At 42.5% G+C, this 13771-nt stretch overlaps 1 protein-coding gene across 1 annotated transcript in view; it reads left to right on the plus strand.

The window, feature by feature from the left end:
- The first annotated feature begins 5932 nt into the window (after window positions 1-5932).
- Window positions 5933-13771, plus strand: part of LOC106566903 (V-set and transmembrane domain-containing protein 2-like protein) — a 37383-nt gene continuing 29544 nt past the window's right edge. Inside the window, exon 1 of the mRNA XM_014135475.3 lies at window positions 5933-6279. Within this exon, the coding sequence (XP_013990950.1) occupies window positions 6162-6279 (118 nt within the window). The 5' untranslated portion in view covers window positions 5933-6161. The remainder of the gene's footprint in view (window positions 6280-13771) is intronic.

The following is a 13771-nucleotide window of genomic DNA, read 5'->3' on the forward strand; positions in this document are numbered from 1 at the left end:
GGCATGTATGAGAGCATCAGCTGTTCCGGACAACTGTGTGATCACGCTCTCCGTAGCCGACGTGAGAAAGACCTTTAAACAGGTCAACATTCACAAGGCTTTGGGGCCAGACGGATTACGAGGACGTGTGCTCCGGGCATGTGCTGACCAACTGGCAGGTGTCTTCACTGACATTTTCAACATGTCCCTGATTGTGTCTGTAATACCAACATGTTTCAAGCAGACCACCATAATCCCTGTGCCCAAGAACACGAAGGCAACCTGCCTAAATGACTACAGACCCAAAGCACTCACGTCCGTAGCAATGAAGTGTTTTGAAAGGCTGGTAAGGGCTCACATGAACACCATTATCCCAGAAACCCTAGACCCACTCCAATTTGCATACCTCCCAAACAGATCCACAGATTATGCAATCTCTATTGCACTCCACATTGCCCTGTCCCACCTGGACAAAAGGAACACCTATGTGAGAATGCTATTCATTGACCAAAGCTCAGCGTTCAACACCATAGTACCCTCTAAGCTCAATACTATGCCAAGGATCCTGGGACTAAACACCTCCCTCTGCAACTGAATCCTGGACTTCCTGACGTGCCGCCCCCAGGTGGTGAGGGTAGGTAGCAACACATCTGCCACGCTGATCCTCAACACTGGAGCCCCCCAGGGGTGCGTGCTCAGTCCCCTCCTGTACTCCCTGTTCACCCACGACTGCATGGCCAGGCACGACTCCAACACCATTAAGTTTGCAGACGACACTACAGTGGTAGGCCTGATTACCGACAATGATGAGACAGCCTACAGGGAGGAGGTCAGAGACCTGGCCGGGTGGTGCCAGGATAACAACCTATCCCTCAACATAACCAAGACTAAGGAGATGATTGTGGACTACAGGAAAAGGAGGACCGAGCACGCCCCCATCCTCATCGACGGGGTTGTGGTGGAGCAGGTTGAGAGCTTCAAGTTCCTTGGTGTCCACATCACCAAGAAACTAGAATGGTCCAAACACACCAAGACAGTTGTGAAGAGGGCATGACAAAGCCTATTCCCCCTCAGGAAACTAAAAAGATTTGGCATGGGTCCTGAGATCCTCAAAAGGTTCTATAGCTGCAACATCGAGAGCATCCTGACTGGTTGCATCACTGCCTGGTACGGCAATTGCTCGGCCTCCGACCGCAAGGCACTACAGAGGGTAGTGCGCACGGCCCAGTACATCGCTGGGGCTAAGCTGCCTGCCATCCAGGACTTCTACACCAGGCGGTGTCAGAGGAAGGCCCTAAAAATGGTCAAACACCCCAGCCACCGCATTCATAGACTGTTCTCTCTGCTACCACATGGGAAGCGGTACCGGAGTGCCAAGTCTAGGACAAAAAGGCTTCTCAACAGTTTTTACCCCCAAGCCATAAGACTCCTGAACAGGTAATCAAATGGCTACCCGGACTATTGCATTGTGTGCCCCCCCCCCCCCCCCCCCCCCTCTTTTACGCTGCTGCTACTCTCTGTTTATCGTATATGCATAGTCACTTTAACTATACATTCATGTACATACTACCTCAATTGGCCAGACCAACCAGTGTCCCCGCACATTGGCTAACCGGGCTATCTGCATTGTGAACTGTTGGCCACTAACCTCTGGTGAACTGTTTGCCGCTAGTGGCAATAAATATCATTGTTGCCAAAGGTTTGCCTCAGTTTCACCACTAGTGACAAGCATTTGCAAACTTCTGGGAACATTATGTGGTATACTATTTAGTTTGCATCAAATTTGCCACAAACTGGCAGGAAGTTTGTTGGGGGAAAAAAAACATTTTTTTTGTAAGGGATAACAGTTCTTTACAGGTTACACATCCCTCCCATTAGACCCCTCTCAGACCACTCCCAGTCCTATCAAAATTCTTGTTTGCGAAATTGCATTAAGCTAAGAAGCTATTTTTACTTATTTTTGACCATTTTAATTGAAAACAATCACAGTAAGGTACTTAGTTGTATACCAGAAATCATTTGATATTGAGATCAAATCAGATGCCTTGGAACTTTAAATAGTGCAGCTTTCTGTGCCATACCTTTGTTTACTCTTGTTTATGTTTATGCCTCATGGCCCTGTTGCCACTTTGCTCACTGCAGATGTTGACATAATTTAATATTCAGTTGTTTTAGAAATGGAATGCTTCATATTGCTCGCAGACGTTCAATCTAAACAGTTTATCATAGTCCAAAACTTGCAGTGTTCTAGAATATTGGACCGTTGGCTTTCATACTTTTCGAATTCTCAGCGCAGCTCAAGCAATTTCTCCAACTGTCAACACATTCAAATGAATAGAGAACTGGAGTACCGGAGTTGGTTGGGAATTGTGGGGAGGTGAGCGTTCGGAATGTGTGTCCCCGCGGATGGTGATCTCCTTGGTAACTAGAATCGTAAAGTAATTTCAATGAATCCTGCATTTTTTTGTGTTTGTATGTGTGATGCATTAGAAGAGACCATATGCCTTCAAGGGTGTCATGAGGGAGTGCATTTTTATTGATGCTCTGCCACAGCATCAAACTTAACATGCAAATGAGTGCGAGCCACCGGCCCAGGCTCGAGCAGAGGCTCAATGACATCATCACCATAGCAATGCTTATCCTAGAACATGTGGGAGCAATCTTGCCATGCCAATCACTCATGTCTCACGTTGCAGTGGCGTCGTCGCGGCAGGGATGAGGCAAAGGAGGCCGTTCTCCAACAGCGTAACAGCTGCTCTGCAAGCTGCGCTCTAATATCGCTTATAACGAGAGAATTGTCATTTGCATATTGTATTGGCAGGAAGGTACCCCACGCATCTCTTATCAGTGATTATGACACCACCATGTTAACAGTGGTTGTACAGCAATTTCACAGCTGAGAGGAAGTAGAATAATTGTCTTTTCCAAGTGATTGAATTGAACACCGTGTGCTGTGATTCTTCTCCCTGGTTCCTTGCAGTGTACATGATGTAAGTGGGAAGACAAACTGCAATTTCAATGTTATTGAAAAATGTGTTTCTGGTGGAAGATTTAATATCAGGCCCTTAGCTCCTTTACCATGAAGGTTGTAATGATATATCTCATGCAGTGGTCACTGTGAATGTCCATTATTAGCCACATGATCTTCCTAATTGGATTCCTTTAGCAGTGTTCTTCAATTCTGAAAATGTTTGTTCTAGCCTGTTTTCCTTGAACAGCTCATAAAACAAAATAGATGTAACTTATCACATGTATCCATCTCTAAACACAAGACATTTAAGTTAATAAATATGAGAGTACATGTGTGGCTGCAACAGAGTGAATTATTAATTATGTGGTTATTAATGCTATGAAGAAGATAATTGTGGTGATTATGATAAAAGTCCTCATCCAAATTCCGTTCCCAATGGATTTTTCCACATTTTGTTGCGTTACTCCCTGAATATATTTTTGGGTCACTGGCCTACACACCATACCCCATAATGTCAAAGTGGAATTATGTTTTTGGACAATTTTACAAATGTAATAAAAAAATAGAAGCTGACATGTCTTGAGTCAAGTATTCAATCATTTTGTTTAGGCAAGCCTAAATAAGTTCAGAGTAAAAATGTGCTTAACAAGTCCTATGTGAAGTAATAGTGGTTAACAATATTTTTGAATGACTACCTCATCTCTGTACCCCACACATACAATTATCTGTAAGGTACCTTAGTCGAGCAGTGAATTTCAAACACAGATTCAACCACAAAGACCAGGGAGGTTTTCCATTGCCTCGCAAAGAAGAGCACCTATTGGTAGAGGGGTAACAAATAAAACAGACATTGAATATCCATTTGAGCATGGTGAAGTTATTAATTACACTTTGGATGCCGTATCAATACATCCAGTCACTATAAAGATACAGGCGTCCTTCCTAACTCAGTTGCCGGAGAGGAAGGAAACCACTCAGGGATTTCACCATGAAGCCAATGGTGATTTAAAACAGTTAGAGTTTAATGGCTGTGATAGAAAACTTAAACAACACAAAAAAAAATTCAACAAACTTAAACAACGCTAAAGGAAGCCTGAACAGAATTAAAATATTCCAAAACATGCATCCCGTTTCCAACAAGGCACTAAATTAATACGTCAAAATATGTGGCAATGCAATAAGCTTTTTCTCCTGAATACAAAGTCTAATGTTTGGGACAAATCCAATACAACACATTACTGAGTACCTCTCTCCATATTTTCAGGCATTGTGGTGGCTGCATCATGTTATGCTTGTAATCATTTAAGGAATAGGGAGTTTTTCAGGATAAAAAAAGAAACAGAATGGAGCTAAGTACAGGCAAAATCCTAGAGGAAAACCTGCTTCAGTCTGCTTTCCACCAGACACTGGGAGATGAATTCACCTTTCAGCAGGACAATAACCTAAAACACAAGGCCAAATCTACACTGGAGTTGCTTACCAGGAAGACAGTGAATGTTCCTGAGTGGCCAAGTTACAGTTTGACTTAAATCTACTTGAAAATCTATGGCAAGACCTGAAAATGGTTGTCTAGCAATGACCAACAACCAATTTGACAAAGCTTGAAGAATTCTGAAAAGAATAATGGGCAAATTTTGAACAATACAGGTGTGGAAAACAGCTGTAATCGCTGCCAAAGGTGCTTCTACAAAGTATTGACTCAGGGGTGTGAATACTTATGTACATGAGATATTTCTGTATTTAATTATCAAGCAATTTGGAAAATAATCCAAAAAGCATGTTTCCACTTTGTAATTATGGGGTATTGTGTGTAGATGGCTGAGGGAAAACATTATTTTTAATCAATTTTGAATTCGGGCTGTAACACAACAAAATGTGGAATAAGTTGAGGGGTATTAATACTTTCTTAAGGCACTCTATATCCCACAGTCTGTCCACTGTATATCCTACAGTCTGTCCACTGTATATCCCACAGTCTGTCCACTGTATATCCCACAGTCTGTCCACTGTATATCCTACAGTCTGTCCACTGTATATCCCACAGTCTGTCCACTGTATATCCCACAGTCTGTCCACTGTATATCCCACAGTCTGTCCACTGTATATCCCACAGCCTGTCCACTGTATATCCCACAGTCTGTCCACTGTATATCCCACAGCCTGTCCACTGTATATCCCACAGTCTGTCCACTATGTGCTGTGTGCAACTGTGCATCCAGGGCGAAGAGCGCATCCTGTCAGTTTGGCACTGTCCATGGGGCTGATTGTGCTAGCTGTGCAGTGCTGTGTCCTTGGTCCCTGAAATGGCTGTGATGCGTCTGTGTGCTTTTACGACCAAACCGGAGACAATAGCCTATGTTAGGCTTTACGATCAGGAAAATATTTCCCCCCAAAGCTATGAATTGTCCTCAATATACCTCTTTCTCAAATTCTATCTTAACTGTCAGGTGGAGATGAATACATTAACTATGCATGACTTTTACAGGCGCATCGAATGTGTGATTATAGCTGAAGTGGTGATCAGATGTTTATGTCACTCTATCTAATGGCTTTAGGTTGATCATATCAGCGCCAAACCAAACAGCATGCAGACTTCCAAAATTGATTGACACCCAAAGCCTAGTTGCACCAGTGATAGCAATTTTTTTTGGACACTTAGCCAATAAAGAAAACTCCAGTTATTGGAATCGTGATTAGCAACATGTGACTGATGTAGGCAAAGACATTCATAAATTCTCCACCTGTTGATATCCTGCCAGGGTTAATTGAACATGTTCATTTATGTGTTGCATCAGTTGTCTTAATTTGTTTTGGTTTTTGAAAGCTATAAATGCAGACAGATAGATATAGTTTGTCAAAGATGGATGGTCCTACAGCTTTAAGAAGGACCATCTTGTAAAAGTTTAATGAATAAATAACTCGCTCAGATCATTCCGCCTAATTGATATTCCCCATTGCAAGGCACTCACTCCCCTTTCTGTGTAAGGAGAAATCTCCCTCCGCCGCATCCAGAGCCGACCGAGCTGAAGCGAGGTATCAGCGACTTGCACTAGAGGGTCGCAGTACCATCAAACCGCTGCATATCTGCGATCTGCGCTTTTGTTTCAAATCGGGGTCTATCTATACAACACGTTGGCTGGATTTTATCTTGTAAACTTAGTACACCTAATGTGAGAGAGAGGCAAAGAATACGGAATCTCAAACAAAAGAGATGGGAGCCTTTGGGGTAATAGTAGGGACTTTACATTACATGGGACTCTACATCCAACTTAGTGCCTCCACAAGGCAAGCTGGACGTGCAGAGGTAGAGAACCACATCTCCGGGAACGGTACGTTTCTGTCCTAATGTTTTATTTGGTTCAATTCTAAAGATATTAGTGTGCAACATGCGGAAAGGAACAATTGACAGTAAACATCACGAAGATACTGCGGGTATAGAGGGAGAGTAGCCTACGATCAGGGTGGAGGCAACTGATGCAAAGGTGTTTTTCTTTATAAAGGGAACACCTGAGGTAGAAGGATGAGGGATTAATATATTACCGGTAGTCAAGCCCTGCAGCTAATTCATGTTCTATATGCACAGTTATTTAACTTTTTTTATTTGTTTATGTACAAATCTGTAGATACCGTTTTCTGTGAAATAAAAGTTAATACTTAGCACATTGACAATCCTATTTACGTCATAGCAGGACAATAGTGGGGGCAGAAATATTATGATGAAAATACCTCGTGTTGGTGCAACTCTCCATATTGCTGAATGACATTGTTATTGAAAATGAAATGTGTGTGGAAGCCATCTATTTGTTTCAACTAAGCTATGTCAGCTGGGTTGCTTTGATTTTGGCCTCATAATTGTATAGTTACAACAATGTAATGATCAGCTTCTGAAAATTAACTGTTGAAAGAACCACTGCAGGTGGTAATTGAATACATCAAGCCTATATTCTGACACAATACTCATCTTTTTCAGAATTTAGTGGATAACAAGTGCCATTTAAGCAGTGGGTAGTCCAATAATAGGCTACAATGGTCAACATTCTGTTACTAACTGGAGGACTAAAACATCTCTACTAGAGACACATCCTCTCTTATGATGCACCAACATTCTCTCAGGCTTCCTGCAGTCTATTTTACAGTTAGTTGCATCATTCAGATAAACATGTATTGTCTGGGTTCATCATCATCTGTTTGAGATTCCAGCTGCTTGGTTGTCAGCTCAGCAGATGTGTGGGCAGAAGTTTGGCATGGGTAGAAAAATGGACTGTCGAGAAGAGTAGATTGCGTGTGAGGCTAAGTGCCTCCATGCCCTTGAGCAAGATACTGATGATACCCCGGAACAAAGTGTAACACCAGATTCTTACTTCTGCCAGCACTATTTCTACCATCACTATTATGCCCACTGGTATTACTAGCAGATATTGGTATGATAACATGCATGGTATCATTTCTGTGGTTGGGTTGTGTGAAGTAGAGTGTGATGTTGGGTTGTGTGATCAGTGACGGAAGTGAGATCTCTCTGATGACTCATTAACTTTTAATCTAAGGAAAAGCAGAGGAGGAAAACTGCAGAGGAACATGGCCTCACCAGGGCTCGTTAGTCCACCATGGAAAAGCTTAAGACGGGGAATATGTTGCCCTGATAAAACTATCAGAGTAAACCAGTTTGAAAATGGGAAGCACCTTGGTGTCCAAAATGAATGTGCAGAAATAAAGCTTACATTTGTATCAGGGTGTGAAACCTCATTACCTGCTCCTCCAGGGTGTGTGGGTAAACCTCTTGCCAGTGGGCTGGAACCAGACAGACCAGGCTTACATGCAGGTCACACTGTTACAGACAGCCGACTGTCCATCCACCGCTTGCCATCACCTCTACAGATGCATGAATCTCCCACTGCTTCTGACCTAAATTAGTGGCAACAGGGATAGCATAGAGCAGGTAAACTGGCCCTGAAAGGCTACAAGGTGGGCAAAATATTATAATATAATGTCCCTGCAGTCATTGTGTCAGTTGACATGATCCATTATTTGTAATTCACTACAGATTTTCTGAATGCTGCAGTCTGCATCACCAACTGTTATGCAGAGGGATTTTTACAGTGCGTTCAGAAAGTATTCAGAGCCCTTCACGTTTTCCACATTTTGTTACGTTACAGCCTTATTCTAAAATGGATTAAATAAAAAAAATTCTCATCAATCTACACACAATAGCCCATAATGACAAAGCGAAAAACTTTTTTTTTTAGACATTTTTGCTAATAAAAACAGAAATACCTTATTTACATAAGTATTCAGACCCTTTGATATGAGACTCAAAATTGAACTCAGGTACATCCTGTTTCCATTAATCATCCTTGAGATGTTTCTACAACTTGATTGGAATCCACCTGTGGCAAATTCAATTGATTGGAAAGGCACACACCTGTCTATCAGGTCACAAAGTTGACAGTGCATGTCAGAGCAAAAACCAAGCCATGAGGATGAAGGAATAGTCCATAGAGCTCCGAGACAGGATTGTGTCGAGGCACAGATCTGGGGAAGGGTACCATAACATTTCTGCAGCGTTGAAGGTACCCAAGAACACAATGGCCTCCATTATTCTTAAATGCAAGAAGTTTGGAACCACCGCCCGGCCAATCTGAGCAATCGGCTGGAGAAGGGCCTTGCTCAGGGAGGAGACCAAGAACCCGGTGGGAGCTCCAGAGTTCCTCTGTGGAGATGGAAGAAGCTTCCAGTAGGACAACAATCTCTGCAGCACTCAGCAAATCAGGCCTTTATGGTAGAGTGGCCAGACAGAAGCCACTCCTCAGTAAAAGGCACATGACAGCTAGCATGGAGTTTGCCAAAAAGCACCTAAAGGATTCTCAGACCATGAGAAACAAGATTATCTGTTCTGATGAAATAAAGATTGAACTCTTTGGCCTGAATGCCAAGTGTCATGTCTGGAGGAAACCTACGGTGAAGCATGGTGGTGGCAGCATCATGCTGTGGGGATGTTTTTCAGTGGCAGGGACTGGGAGACTAGTCAGGATCGAGGGAAAGTACAGAGAAATCTTGATGAAAACCTGCTCCAGATTGCTCAGGACCTCAGACTGAAGCGAAGGTTCACCTTCCAACAGGACAACAACCCTAAGCACACAGCCAAGACAACACAGGAGTGGCTTCGGGACAAGTCTGAATGTCCTTGAGTGGCCCAGCCAGAGCCGGACTTGAACCCGATTGAACATCTCTGAAGAGACCTTAAAATAGCTGTGCAGCGACGCTCCCCATCCAACCTGACAGAGCTTGAGATGATCTGCAGAGAAGAATGGGAGAAACTCCCCAAATACAGATGTACCAAGCTTATAGCGTCATACCCAAGAGGACACTAGGCTGTAATCCCTGCCAAAGGTGCTTCAACAAAGTACTGAGTAAAGGGTCTGAATACTTATGTAAATGAGATATTTCATTTTTATTTTATACATTTGCAAACATTTCTTAAAAACCTGTTTTTGCTTTGTCATTATGGGCTATTGTGTGTAGATTGATGAGGGAAAAAAACAATTTATTCCATTTTAGAACAAGGCTATAACGAAACAAAGTTTGGAAAAAGTCAAGGGGTCTGAAAACTTTACGAATGCACTGTATCTAGCCAATCAAATGACATTAATTAATCAATTAAGTGCTAAAGAGGAGAGAAAACAACCACATCCTGCAACTCCCACATAGAGACTGAGACACTGAGAGCCAACAGTGTACAGATTATGAATATACCGGTAATATGATTTAACCGATAGGTTATTGAATAACATATGACATCAAGGCAAATTTTTCAAATGTCCTTTTCATAAAATAGGGAGTGGAGAGGAAGTGTGCCATTCAGAGCAGCTTATCTTGCCTGGTCTCAGGGTAACCTAGTCTGGTTAAGGCCTTAGTACCCTTCCCACCAGAGGGACATCTGTCCCAAGATGATTCCTCCTGGCTGTGCATGGTAGGGAGAGAAGCTGCTGCCAGCCCAGCCCAGCCAGGCTCCCACCACTGAGAGCAGGCCAGAGACCAGCCTGTCAGCCTCTCCTGCTCAGCGTGAGCCTGGCATAATGAATAGTCAACAGAAACTGCTAAGGCTGAAGCAGGACTGACTGTAGGCCTAGAGCAGAGAGCAGAGAGCAGAGAGAGGACATGGACGTTAGGTGGCTGTTTGTTATATAGCGGCCCATACTATTGTTGAGTGGGTGTAATATATGTTAGATGTTTAGATGAGCCTGTAACTACACTACACAAAAAATATGCTTTGCAGTTGTATAGAAGCTTTTTGAGGGCCATATATGAAGCGAACCATTTAACTATTTTTGGTTCTATATACTGACATTTCTTCTAGCAGTGGGTAATTCAGGGAAGCCCTGTTGACCAAAAGGTTCCAGTAGCATAAAGTACCATTTACATTAGATTTTTTGTCATTTAGCAGACACTCTTATACAGAGCAACTTACAGGAGCGTTTAGGGTTAAGTGCCCTGCTCAAGAGCACATCAACAGATGTTTCATTTAGTAGGCTCAGAGATTCGAACCAGCAACCTTTTGTTTACTGGCCCATGCTCTTAACCACTAGGCTTCAGATACAGGCCTCTTCCTATCAGGCCTCCTGATACAACCTCCTTACCATTTCTCACTCTCTCTTTCTCTCCATTTCCTTTTCCTCTCTCTACAAACGCAGCCCATTACAAACTGTAGGTTCAGCCAGCAGTCATGCAATGTGTTTTCTCTCTGTGTATTCAGTTCTGATGGCTCTTGTGGAGTATAAGCGCCTCAAAGTGAACCAGTCTTTTCCTTGTCATTTCCCTTTTATGTCCTTATGTCTCTGGCCAAACATATCCCCAGAGCACTTTGGAGACGAATAGATGTGCCTTTTGACTGGCAATACAGAGTCACAGTCTCTGTCCCTTTCATGCCAGTGTCTCTGGGAGTCACCAATTCTCCCTGGCTCTCCCCACAGAGAACAAACCATATTTCCTCTATATTTCCTCCAGCCTTGATCATAAGACGACTGGATGGAGGGATCCTTCTGGGCTCTGGTTGGAAGAGTGAGCAAGCTTATCTCACATTAGACACATGACTGCTGTGGTGGCTATCGCAGACCTCCTGGAGAGGACTTGGCAGGGCTCATATGTTGGCAGTCAGCGTGAGTAGTGGAGTCATGTTGATTTGCTTTAGTGGAGTCGAACTGAGATTTGCTTCTCCAAATAGCTTGCATGCTCCCATGGGTGTCCCGAAACGAACCAATGAAGACAGCAGCTTGAGTAAATGTTTGAAGTATAATACATCTTTGTTTTTAAGGACAGGCCACATGTTAAAAAGAATAAAACCTTTTCTATTTATGTTTTTTCTTTACATGTGGCTTGTCCTTGAAAACAGGTATTATACTTTTTGTCAGTATTAGGTCTGAAGTGATCAGTTAATAACAGACATATGCACTGAGTTAGAAACTTCACCACGGCAACTACTTTGTTCAACCTTGATGACTAATATGGATTGACATCAGTGTCACATGGGCACCAACAAATTATTACTCCCATTATCAGCATTAGACAACATTCAAGGGCTTGGAGAAAAACAACTTTGTTTACCAGTTATGATTATACTTTTTTGTTGTTGTAATCAGGCAGATTAATTTGATTATTTTGTAAACATGAGATGGATTTTGGTCACACCAGTAAAAACATATTTATGTTACTGCTTTTCAATAGGCTTACAGTATGTTGCTACTGAACGCATGTGGGCTAGTTTGAATAATACTGCAATCTGGTAGCCTACACAGTGTGTTGAAAAACAATGTTATCAGTGTGGAAATACAACGTTAACTAGCCATCATGATCCCTTCCACCATATCAGAGGCCTGGCTCAATTAGAAGGCTGGCCTGGGGCCATGTTGAGACAGGGACATCCATTATACCGTTTCTCTTTCTCGCCAGTGACCAGCCCTAATTATGCTGCTGTGGAGCGGCTGGTTCACACACAGTGGGTGAATGGAGACCCAGCAGCACTGTTCAATCATCTCATTCTGGGAATGGGCTGGCTCAGCCAGAGGGGGTGATGGTAATACACAGGAGACTCACTCTGTTTCTCTTTGTATTTATAGTGTGTTCCATGGTATTTTCTTGGTTTTAATGATCTACAAGGTTGTGTTTTACACAATAAGCAAGTGTAGAAAGGTTGGAATAACTGAGAGAAATTTAGTACGAAAGGCAATTTGACAACAGGGAATTGATATCTGCACGCGTGTTGCATGTTATTCACAGGATTGTTTACAACCCAACCATTAGCATCTTTGCTGCTGCCTGCCAGCAATGCAGAGCTCCTGTCTGTCTTTCATATTCAATGTTTCTGTCTTTTACCCGTCCCTCTAATTTCTGCCAGTAATATTTTAAGGGCAACTTGGTATTTCAAAAGGCTAGTGGGCTGGATAGCTTGCACCTATCAGTAATATAGAATGGTAAATTACATTTTTCTGTGGTTTTGTATTGCTTGACTGCACACACCTCCTGCTCAGAGCTAATGCTCCCTTCAGCAATGGTTCTGTCTCTATCCAGTTACTTTGCTGTTAGATTGGTGCTTTGGCCAAGGACGGCGGGCCTATTACAATGATATGTTCACAAATATAGCAAAAAGAGATGTTGCTAATTAGATCGTCATCTGGCTATCATATACACAATTATGCAATACCATGACATTAAGCCATCTGAGTACACTGATGTATTAGTAGTGTTGGTTACAGTGATGGATAGTTAAGAGCAAGCTTTTGTCCCCAGTTAGATGTGATTGAAGTCATCACTTCAGTTGACGGCCTGGAGGATAACATTTAGAAGGACAATACATTTAGCTACAAGAGATGATACATTCTACTGCAGATAAAGTATTATCAGGACATCGTATTCACAGAGCCACTTTTGATTAGCGGCCAAAGAAATGAGCTTATGTTTTTCTTTTTTTTTAGGGTGTTGTTACCCTATCTGGGGACTTTTCTGCAGACGGTTGATGTGTTGCGGCCTATCAAATGTGACACTTTTCATGGCTGTTTTTCTTTTTAATATGGCACGTCAAAGTCATTGCTGCTCTCTCTCTACAGTCATGCTGTCAAAGGCTCCACTGATGTGGCATTGAGAGAGACTGTTGAAAGCCGGTGTTCTGTACTTTTCAATGAAAAAGAGAAAGTCTCAGAGTTCTCAGAAGTGTTATATTTTAAATGGATGAAATGGGTGGTATGAGAAAGTGGGACGGGCATATTATATTTATCTGGTTTTCTGTTCTTATGTGAAGGATATTGACTGGTATTCAGCCATAGGTGGCTGGTGGCACCTTAATTGGGGAGGACGGGCTCATAATGGCTGGAACGGAATGAATAGAATGGTATTTAATACCCCTTAATATTTTGATACCACTCCATTCACTCTATTCCAGTGATTATTTTGAGCCAGCCTCCTGTGTAGCAGCCATTAAATAGGCTAGTTCATCAAATATTGTCACGTCCTGACCATAGAAAGCTGTTATTTTCAATGGTAGAGTAGGTCAGGGTGTGACAGGTTTTTTTTCTAGTTTAGTCTTTCTATGTTCTCATGTTCTAGGGTTTTGTTTGGGATGATCTCCAATTAGAGGCAGCTGGTCACCGTTGTCTCTAATTGGAGATCATTCTTAAGTAGGTGTTTTTCCCACCTGGGTTTGTGGGAGATTGTCTTTGAGTTAGTGTATGTTTCACCTCTGTGTCACGGTTTGTTGTTTTGTTATTCAGTTTATTTATTATGTATTGCATAGTTTCACAGTGAAAATAAAATGTGGAACGACACACACGCTGC

Source organism: Salmo salar, chromosome 13, assembly GCF_965601325.2.
Source record: "Salmo salar chromosome 13, fSalSal1, whole genome shotgun sequence".
Classification (NCBI taxonomy): domain Eukaryota; kingdom Metazoa; phylum Chordata; class Actinopteri; order Salmoniformes; family Salmonidae; genus Salmo; species Salmo salar.